General features: G+C 48.8%; 1 protein-coding gene across 1 annotated transcript; it reads left to right on the top strand.

Moving 5' to 3' along the window:
- Window positions 1–231: 231 nt before the first annotated feature.
- On the top strand, window positions 232–11066 carry LOC128306467 (uncharacterized). The gene is made up of 3 exons (XM_053043991.1): window positions 232–304; window positions 1269–2161; window positions 7227–11066. The coding sequence occupies exon 3, from the start codon at window positions 7874–7876 to the stop codon at window positions 10886–10888; it is 3015 nt and encodes a 1004-aa protein (XP_052899951.1). The 5' UTR covers window positions 232–304; window positions 1269–2161; window positions 7227–7873; the 3' UTR covers window positions 10889–11066.
- The last annotated feature ends 327 nt before the right edge of the window (window positions 11067–11393 follow it).

Consider the following 11393-nt stretch of genomic DNA (forward strand, 5'->3'; position numbering starts at 1 on the left):
TCATGAATATGACATGCTGCACCCATTTTACACACTAGAGGACGCTAGCGGCAATGACAGCAAACTGCTCTCTGTCTCTCTTTCTCGCTCTCGCACACGGTCCACGGCCCCATAGCAAACGTCAAACGGGGATGGACATAGCGTACACTCAATAAACAAGCTCCGCTTGTCAGCGTATTGTGAGATACCGTGTGGGCCACGGCAGTAATACGCACCCCGTTAGGCGTATGGCAGAAATTGGCCGTCTTATCTCCTTATCAGTGGCCAGGAGTTCTCGATTTGTGCACCGTTTCCTTATTTCGACGTAAGTACAACGGAAGATGCCGAAGAAGCGGCCATTCCCATTCAGTTTGACCGATTTTTAACCTCATCTTGGCTGCAGATGGTTACGGTCGGAACGGTCGGTGCTGTACCTGATCATCAGAGACTGCACTGGTCCAGTCCGTTGTGTAAGGGTTAAGGGGTGGAGGGTTTGTGGAAAAAGAAAACAACGACCGCTCACGCACCGTGCGGGTGAGCGACCTGTTCTAGTGCAACGATTTTTTTTGTTCTCTCTCTTTGTGAATTGTTTGCTGTATAATGTGTGATGGTGGTGAACAAAAAAAACGTTTTATTCACACACAAAGACGCGATTGTTCTAATCGCTTTTTTGTTGTGTATAGCAGGTGAAGAAAACACTCATAAAAAAGTGTTGTAGTTGCACTACATTCATAATGGGTTGGTGTATGTGTGCGCGAGTGGTTTTTGTTTCACTCATTTACGCTGGAATATTGAACACCCTGCAAGATGTATGCGACGGGTGCACTATTTGCTTTTGTTCAAACACTTAACGAAACCAACACACACTCACACAGAAGAAGATTCATATCAATAATACCTATTGCTGACGCAGCGTCCAAATCTCACGAGAAGGGAAATACAGTAAGAGTGTGGGAAAGAGCAAGAACGATCTTTCTCTCTTTTCCCACTTTACGAACATTTCGTTTCTTGAAGAGCTTTTAACAAACAAAAAACAGGACGCAATCCATGCACATTCGTAGTGTGTGTGTGATTAGAGGGAAGAGTTTTCTTGGGATATATATTTATGAGTGCGTATGTGTGGAAAAGTAGTGTGTTGTTTAGCAGCTTAAACTAACTGTTTTTGTGTTTCTTGTTTCTTCTCTTTCATCTTCTCGATCTCCTTTTCTCTTTCTCTCTTTTTTTTGTCTCCCTTAACTTCCTATTGCCGTGCTACTTGCGCACACGCACACTCCCGGCTGCCAATACAGTGTTTAAAGCAGGCGCCCGCACGTTGATGTGTGTGTTTGTATGAGAAGTTCGGCTGCAGTGTGTCTCTTTCCAGCAGAGTGCAGGTTAAGCTTGAAGCACTTTTCACGAACGCGCGCGCAAGAGAGAGAAAGAGAGAGCGACCCACTGCGTTGCTCGGAGAAAGTGGGAAAGAGTGTGCGCTGCTTGGAAGGGAGAGCATTTGTCGCTTGCTCGCTCGCACGGCCATCAACCGACTATACACGCATCACCGTATCGGCCGTACGCGAGAGGACGCATCGAGCGCAAACACGAGCACGGCCAGTTGTTCCCATCAATACGTACGGTGCGCGCAGCGCGTGTGGTAAGCAGTTCCCGTGTTCCGGCGAAAGGCAGAAAAGTAAAGAAACGGAAAAAAACAGGCAGTGGCGGAGTGTGTTGCAGCGCGACCACCATTATCACCAATCAAACGTTTATCAATAATAATTTCAACTGCGGCCCGATTCCGCACGGTGATGCGCCTTATATAGGGAAGATTTTTCCAACTAGCGGCCGAAGAAAGTGCGACGATTTTTCTCGGGGAGATTTTTTTTTTGTATTAAAGTGCACGCGCGCGCGTTTGTCGGTGTATCGTAGTGTGCGTATGTGTGTGTTGCGCAGTGTGGAAAGCTGCCCTGCAAGAACTGGGGCCCTGCGTGAGGCCGGACAGAAGGTGCCCCATTGTAGTGCGGCTAGACTGGTACACTAAAAAAAAAAAAAAACCGGACACCACAGATCAATCGATCCCAACAGGACAGTTTCTGCAAGAAATGGCAGTCCATCAATCCCCATCAGCAGACACGATGACCTGACAAAACACCGCCATCACAACAGACGTAATGCACCTGGCACGTTGAACGTCCACATTTTTGCGAAGGTAAGTGCGAGCACACTAAACGTCCTTTACACTCTTTTGTAGCGATTTTGATAAAGAAAGGTCGCCTCGGTGGCGTTATCATCGTGCGCTGTGGCCGCAAGACACATTAGGATGGTAGCGACTTGCCCAACAAAACAAAAAATCCTAAAGAAAAACAGAATAACAATACTGCATTTCATCACCATCTGAGCCGCTTCATTCACCGCTGATAACGATTGTTTCGTGTCCGTCACATAACAGAGCCCGGTACAATTCGGCTGCCAAAACATATAGCAAACAGCAAAATCGCACATTGGGTGGGAACCCTGCACCACAGCCGGATGCTCTAACGGCCGCACACGGCGGAAAGGTATTTAGCGGCTGTAGTGTATTTTGCTTTGCGCTACAACGGATACCGGATAACTCAGGTTTCTGCGTCGGTTTCGCTTCAGAGGACGGAAGCACTCCATCGCGATACAAAAGCGACGGAATTTTGCGATCGCGAATGTGCCGCACACCTGTATCCAATATCATTCAACGGATGGCATTATAACATCTATCAACTATCTATCTCGCTGAGGTAGGAAACGGGCGAGAATGACTCGTTACCGCTTCGTTCTGCTTGCAATGCGTCGTTTCCCATTTGTTTTGTGCAGAAGCAACTGATAAAACGGCGTAACGCAGAAGCCACGGTAAGATAAAGCCCCGTCAGGCAATGTTGTATTTTGCACGACGGTAGAGAACTTTGCCGCTGTTTCCGACAATGTCAATTAAGATCATTGAGCAGGTTGGAAATTCTGATCACACAGGAATCTGCTGTGCATTCATTTGATTCCAATTCAACCATGGCAACTGTGTCAACTATCAACTCACAACCAACTGCGTACCACGAGCACACTTTAAGAGGATTCAGATGAGACATCAGACATACTTCCGGATGGTTCTTTTAGACCGTCCACAAAGCTAGAAGAAGAAAAATTATGAATGTGCGCTAGGTCTGCGATAGATGGCTTACTTATAATAGACTTATTATTACCACGTAGCCTAATAGTCAGTCCTTGCTTTTCCGTGAACAATCCGGATAGAATCTTAGCAACAGTCCGTCTTCCTGTTCTCCTCAAGAGCTTTGCCATTTCTGGCTTTCTTTAACGATATTTACCTCTAGCTGGAATAGTCAGCACTGTGTACGAGAGATCCGGGTTCGGACATGATCTTTTGTCGTTTCGGTTGCGTGGAACCGGCGCCCGCTGAGTGGCGAAGGCATTCAAACACATTCACTGTAAAAGACGTCCAAGACACCATCGTTCAACCTCTCACAATCCTCATTTATATGGTTGTGCATGTCTAATGTGCTGTTGCTTTATGTGACTTGAATAAGTCGTAGTTGAATAAAACGTGCATCTGAAGGGCACGACTAGTCGAGATTTGATCCCTGACCCAATATGTCGTTAAAATCATTGATATATTATTAGATAGACCGTAGACGCAGTAAATAACTACAAGGCTAATACCAGATTGTTCCACTAATAGAAGAGTAACCGATAATTGTGGTAAATTTACTGCACCACCAATAAGTTTAATACGCTACGTACGGTAATGGGTGCCATAATCGACAATAGTCCTCATAAAACTTTAGCCTGTTAAAAACCAATCAATAATGGCGAGTATAATCGTAGGTGCTAAAACACAAATTAGCCATTCGGTTTTCAATAACATTATCACTCTTTCACTCACGTGTTACCTTAACAACTGTTGCTCAGCTGGCTATAGCTCATCACGGAGAGTTTCATTAGTTCTGCTGTACAATCTGTATTTACTGCTTAGCACTGCATTTGCTTTAGTGGCATATCCCGCTTAAGAGGTCCATCATTTCTGGCACCATAGCATGGACCCGGACGTGATTTTTTTATCGTTTCGCGTCGTGCGGAACCGGCGACAAATGCTCTTGAAAATTGGGGTCCCTAACAGTTATTCTAAACACAAAATAGTCACGAAAATCACGAAGGGTTTCTCTGAGGACTTCCTGTATTTAATTGTTTTTTTTTTCTTTTTTGTTATAAATGTGTAAAACAGTTGAATTTTGATCTCCCCAGTGGTCGGAATGAAAAAACCACGATCTTTTTCTCAAGTTCTTTTGTGTCTCTCTAGTCTCTTGTGGAATTTTTCTTCTTTATCGGCACAAAAACCTCAAGACCTACCATTTCTGGTCTACCAACTCTTCGTCTATTCATCTATTACTTCAGATCATCTTAATATTTAGTTAGACACTTAGGGCTTTTGGCTATACGAGATAGAGAAGCAGATATAGTGGGAAAAATCAAGAAGAGATTAGAACTCTTTGTATGTAACAGATCTTTTTCTTAGCAATCATTGCGACATTCTGACTCGCACTACTTCATCAATCCAAGTTTGATCGAAGCACCGTAATAGCGAGAAGAGAATCGATAGTTTCCCCTTCCTACTCTTAACGTTTATATTAAGAAACATCAAATTGAAAATATGCTTTAAGCTGCAGAGTGTTCTAACTACCCCCGTCATCATATTTATGGCATTTGCTTTGGAAGCAAGTCTTTTTTTTCATTTTGTTTATGTTTTCCGCGTGAAATGAGAACTTAATTCCACCACGGTACGATAAAACCGAAGCGCCCGATGTTTGGCCGTTAATAATTCTACGATCGATTACGATCGATCCGTCGATAGGTGGATGGATTTAGAGCGACGCCCCGAGCGGTGTTTTATTGCAACTGAAGCGAATTACAACCTGCGCCAGCAATAGCAGCTGCATCCATCCAGAACATCACCAGCACACGCAGACAAAATCGAAGAAACGTCTTCTCCTGAAAGATTATTTTAATCGTTTTTTTTTGGGGTGGTGATGGTGGTGGAAGGTTTAACGTTGTGTGTGCATGTTGTTTTATTTTTATGGTTCCCATTTTTACTGCCCGTTGCAGTGCAGCACCGTGCAGCCGGGGCGCTAAAGTTGTGTTGTTTTTTTTCCGATCGTTTCACTGACGGACATCTCCATCGTACGATGTTACCGTGCGCGCCCGTTTTTAACGACATTCACGTGTGTGAAATCTGTGCGGCCACGTGCAGCAAGCATGCATCGCCAGTAAAGATTCTACAACACTTTTACACTTCAGTTTCGTAACAGCAACGTTGGATATAGCCGGGCTTGGGCGACTGGAACCCGTTAATGCATTTCTTTTCTTTTTATTTATTTTAAGATGCGCAACTGCATTAAATCGTTCGCGAGTGCCATTTCGTTATGCTTTCGCATTTCCCGTGCCGGAGTTATTCACCCGGTTGTATTGCACTTGCAAGGGAACGAAGCGAGGCAACAACAATAACAAAACGGGAAGCCAAAAGTAAAATAAAATATATGGATGGAAAATTGCATCGACACACTGCAGTGGTGGAAAAATCCCGAATTGGCACGGTGTCAGAGGGTATTTTAGATGATTGAATTTTATCTTCCTATTTTTGCGCCCGTGTGCCGGGTGGAACTAATGCGAGCAAAGGCGGGTAACCGCTGCAGTTCGACATTTGCATCTCGGACGCATCAAATGCGGGCAGAAGTTTATTTCCCTTTCGCAGTGCCAGTCAAGCTAAATTACGCTTATAATATTTCTGTTATCGAAGGCGTCGGCCCCATTCGGTGGGGGTGTAATAGCGAATGCATCATGGACGAACGTCCCGGCGAAACGCTTTTACAAGACGCTACTCCACGGCGAACCTCAAGGAAGACAAATGCAAAAATATAAAATAAAAAATTCCGCCGTGATCGTAGTTCAGGGTGATTGTTTATGGTCTCCGCTGGCTGAGCGAATGAGTTTTTATGGCGATTTTATTTTTCCCCGTGCTCGTCTTTTATGGTGGACGGATGGGGCGCGAATGGTGAACGAGATGAGGATGTTTTTTATGCAATTGAATGATACCTTTATTGCACGGCACACTGTCCGGGTTGATACAGGGTTGATCATATTAATGTTTAATATTAACTGCTTCAGGTGTCGAGCCATCGATAGTGGCGCTGGCATGCATTGAAACTGTGCAGCATCATTTTTGACTTGCATGTGAATATCATTACGATATTTCCCTTATCAGCTTATTGGAAGTGGAAAAAGGAGAAATATTAAACTTTATTTAAATACTGTTCAAAGGGTATGACAAATGATCTCAAACATTCAGAACAAATGGTCATTAGTTGACGGTTCTATAACAAATTGCAGTAGTTGAGCGTTTGCTGTGCAAATCTGTATTTAATATTATTAGTAAACTGGAGTATTTATAGAAGAAATATGAAGATGTATTCCCTAGCTTCACTGAGCAGAAGCAAATTTCAAACATGAGTTGAAATACAGACCAAAAATGGTCTTTTGTAGAGATTACACGATCTTTGTCCCTGGGATCTTAGCTTAATAAACAAATAAGTATAACACACTATCATTTCAATGGAGTTCGGTGCCGTTCCGTTTAACTTAAAATTCCGCATATCTCGAATTAAATATCAAAAATAGATAGGGAAATAGATGTTAAAATTAAATAAAAAATAACCGTATCTACTTCTTCAGCGACACCGCATTACTTTATAAACCATATCCTTGCCGTTAAAAGAGTTCATCAGTTGTTAACGGGTAAATTCTTCTTTTTTTAGTTAAAATTACTACTCAAGGAATACAACACTATTTCATCGATTGTTTAAAATGCGCAAATAGCATTTGAAAACCCTGTAAGTCAATACAAAATGAAAGTGTTTAAATTTTTCATTTTCAAAGAACAATATAACCACAAACATCATAGCATAGTAAAAGCGTATTAATTGTTGCCCTACCTTTTTGCGTTTATCGCCTGTTTTACGATTGCAACGCGGCACTTATTTGCTGTTAATTAGCAGATATTGTTGTTTACAATAATTTGTTTGCTTTCAACAACCTTCCAAGTTTTTATCAACCGAATCGATCTACTATCGAGGTGCTGCTTCGTATTCGCATCATGCGGTATTATAACATTCGATGCAATTCCATTGATGTTGCAATTACGATTCTAATAACATAATGTACTGTTTGTTGTGTTTTTGTTTTAGGAACCACGCCACGCAAAATAGCCGCGGTGCAACACACAGCGAGAGCCGATAGGAAAACAATTAAAAACACAGCAAAAGAGCCGGTGAAGGTATTTCGCACTAACAGCAAGCGGAAGAAGAAAGAAAACGGCGCAAACTACAGCGGCGCACCATTGCAACGAAACACACCGACGCGGCCGAAGCGGCGGCTACACGCTAAAGTGCAGCACAAAGGTTAATGCGCGGACACGGGACCGCATAAGCGAGAGAGCGAGGGCGTACGGTCGCGAAAGCAGTAAAACTTCGAATGTGAACGGGCGCTCGGGAGTATATCGCGAAAGCCACTCCACGGGCAAGCATCAGTCGTTCTGTGGGTGCCGTAGCGCGCACCGGGATCGTTCGGTTCTGCCAAAACTCCCCAGCAGCGAGCAGTGTAGGTGTTTGGAATTTGTGTTTGAGGCGGTCTTGCCAACGGTTTTTAGTGCGGTGTGTGAACATTCTCAACGGTACACGGAAAGGGGCTAGCGAAAAGGACACAGCATCGAATAAACGGCAGTGCACATGCAGCAGCAATACACGGCCCGGCAGCAGCAGCAGCAGCAGCAGCAGGAGAATCGTTCGCTTTGCACGGAGAAGTCGTCGGCCGGTACGTCGCTGTCGTTGCTACGATGCGAAAGCTAAGCCTCAGCACGGGCGCAGGTATGTCAAGACAATCGAAAAGTGTACCGCAGGCGAAGAAGGTGATGCCACCGGCCGTCCCCGACATGTACGGCAAGATTGGGCTGAGCAATGGTAACGGAGGCGGCGGTCCACCGACGGCAGTGATCTACGACACGGGTGACGGTGCGGGTCGGAACGGTGGGACGGCGGTGGTGGCCGGTACGGTCATACTGGAGCATCACCATCATCACCACCAGCCGCAACTGACGATGGAGCCGGGCGGAACTGGTGGCAATGGAACGGGCCCGCTAACTACTGCCGCCGGTGGTGGTGGTTCAACCGCCGGGGCCGGCCCGGCAGGTGGTACGGTTGGTGGTGTAGGTGCCGGCAGTGTAACGACAGCCGCCCCGTCCAGCCTGATGTTGCGCTGCGGCCCGGACGGTATCGTCGATTACGGTTTGGACGATCAGGGCATCGACCTGACGCAATCGCCCGGCCGAGACAGTCCGGTTTCGCTGTCCGGGTCGGCCGGTTCCGGCTCGCGCCATTCAACGGCCAGCTTGGATTCGGGGCGTGCCTCTTCCTATCTCACCGGTGCTTCCAACTCGTCCAATCGCAGCGTGAGCGGTGTCGGAAGCTACGGCGTACTGTCGTCGCCACGCTGCTCCGTCAGCTCGTGCTCGATCGGCTCGGGTAGCGGTGGTGGCCCTACCGGCGGGGCCGGTGGGTGTAGCCACCGCCTGAGCAACCATTCGTCCAGCGGCAGCCGGACCGATCACGATGTCATCTCGGAGTGGCTGATGGAGATCCACTTCCACGAGTACACGTACCTGTTTCTCGAGGCCGGGTACGATCTGCCAACGATCGCGCGGATGACACCGGAAGATTTGACGGCGATCGGCATCCGGAAGCCGAACCATCGCGAACGTTTGAAGCGGCACATTGACGCGCTGAAGCTGCCGGATGCGCTGCCGGGTTACGTGCCCGGTTCGATCGATGAGTGGTTGCGGTTGCTGCGTCTCGAGGAGTATGTTCAGCCGCTGCTAGCCCAGGGCTACCAGACCGTCCACGACGTGACGCAGCTCACCTGGGAAGATCTCGAAGACATCGGCATCGTGAAGCTGGGCCATCAGAAGAAGATACTGCTCGCGATCAAGCGCGTCAAGGACATCATTAGCGGGAAGATGATGGGTGGTTCCGCTGGTTTGGCCGCTTACGGCCTGTCGCCGACGATTGCCCGTTCGCCGGCAGGGGGGGTTGGGCACGTACGCGCACATTACGACGATATGAGCATCGGGCTCCGGTCGGATTCGTCCAAGCAGCAACACCAGCACCATCTAGCGGTGGCGGGCTCGTACAGTACCTTTCTGCGGCAGCAGTCGGTTCCACCGCCACCGTCAGCGGCGCTGGCGACGGCCGGTACCAACGGTGATCCGGCGCACCATTTCGGCCACATCACCACGATGCCATCGCACCACCAGATGATAACGTACCCGCACGTACACTTTGACGGTACGCAGGCGATCTATCGGCGCAGCTCGTACGATGATAGCGACATCACGCCGACGAACGAAAAGTCGTCATCCGCGCTGTTGGCGCTGGCGGAAGACCATCATCATCACCGTTTCGTTGGGTCGCAGGGTGGACAGCAGCAGCCGAGCTGGATGCACCAGCAGCAGTTCGTCCAGCAGCATCAGCAGATGGTGCAGCATCAGCAGCAGCAGCAGCAGCAGCAGTACTTCCAGGGTGGCGGCACACTGCCACGGCAGCACCAGCGTAACAACTATGGCGTCCGGTTGGCGCTGCTCGGCGGACCACAACCCACCGCAACGACCGTGGGTGGTGGGCGCGGTCTCACTGTAAACCGGCCGATCGCCAAGATTGTGGCCAACAACCTGAAGCTTCCGTCGCCGGCACTGGACAGTGGTACGACCGGTGGTGGTGGTGGTGCGATGGATGGGGGGGACGGTGCGGAACAGGCTGCTTATCCCGTCCCGATGCCGATGCCACCGCTGCTCGGACAGATCGAAAACGTCGAGATGGCCACGGCGGCCCTGGACGCGATGCACTTTGCCAACTACACCAGCTCGCCTTATGCCGTCCAGCATCATCACCTGCATCACCACACGCTGACGCTGGTGGCGAAGGACACCGGTACGCCCGTTGCAGGCAGCCCTGCCGTCTCTGCGGTCGGCGCACAGCAACAGCCGCCACCCATCTACCACAACCACCCATCCATGCTGTTACAATCGCACTCCCAGCAGCAGCTACTCCACCATCACGCGTCCACCTCCTCGTCCACCCAGTCGACCCCGTCGCCACCGACGCTTAGGCCGGGCGGGGTGGTCGGTGTTGGGGGGCCGCATCTTCCCCACGCGTACGGGGGGTATGCCGGCCAAACGCTGCAAACGACCGTCGAGGTGCACAAGGTGTGCGGTCAGCACGACAACAAATCCAACTCGAGCCTCGAATCGATCGATCAGATACCGTTCGCGAATGAGAATGCCGGCACGATAAAGCAGCGTTCGTCGCTAAACCGGATGGAGCATCACTACCAGGCGGGCGTCCCGGCACAGCAGCATCCACTGCTACTGCACAACCTTTCGTCGTCCTCTTCCTCGTCCTCGTCGTCGCTGACCGGTTCGATCACGACCACGCTGGCGACGGGCTGCATACAGCAGCAGCTCTCATCACCATCGACCACCCAGCCGGTACCGGTTGCAGCAACGGCCGGTTGCGGTAGCAGCAATCCAACACCAACGCCCTGTGCGGCGTCTACTGGGCCGTCGGCTGCACCAACCTCATCATCGACCGCTACTGCGGCCGTACAGCCGGCCGCTGTACCGAGCGCGGCAAACGAAGACGCATCCACAGCAGCAGCAGCAGCAGCAGTAACTTCCTCGCAGGACATCTACGGTACCAATGTGCTGAACGATATCGGCAACATGCTAGCGAACCTCACGGATGAGCTCGACGCCATGCTGGAGGAGGAAAAGTGTGCCGGCATCAGTGATAATGAGTAGGGAGCCGAGCGTGCGTATGAAGGGATGTCCAGCTGGAGGACACTTTTACTTTTTTCTTTATTCTTTATATCGATGTATGTGTGTGTGTGTGTGTGTATGTGTGATAAAGCGTCCGGTACGTGTGATAGGCAGGTTTATAAGTGGCTCATATTACTGGGGGGGACCCACCCCCCGGCCATAGGGGGTTGATATCTTTGTTTTTTTTTTCTTTGGGGGAATTAGTGCCCTGCTAATCTCTGGCTTCATTTACAAAAGCGAGAAGCAGCAGCGCATCATTATTTGTCCCTTCTATTGGAATGGAATTTTTGGGAATGGAAAAAAAGGGCACACACACTGCGTGTGCTAGAAGACGCATACGTACACGCGAAACAGTTACAGATGTAGATGAAGTTTTCACACAGATTCGCTTCGCCTTTCTTTGTCGTTTGCTGTGTAACGCCGTTTTCTGCGTGTACACGTTTGAATATTGTTTTAAAATATTAGTTTCATCACCAATATTTACTAC

The sequence above is a fragment of the Anopheles moucheti genome, chromosome X, assembly GCF_943734755.1.
Source record: "Anopheles moucheti chromosome X, idAnoMoucSN_F20_07, whole genome shotgun sequence".
In the NCBI taxonomy this organism is placed as follows: Eukaryota; Metazoa; Arthropoda; class Insecta; order Diptera; family Culicidae; genus Anopheles; species Anopheles moucheti.

Excerpts from the sequence above, each read along its gene's own strand:
- LOC128306467 (XM_053043991.1), top strand. The coding sequence starts at position 7,874 with ATGCGAAAGCTAAGCCTCAGCACGGGCGCAGGTATGTCAAGACAATCG.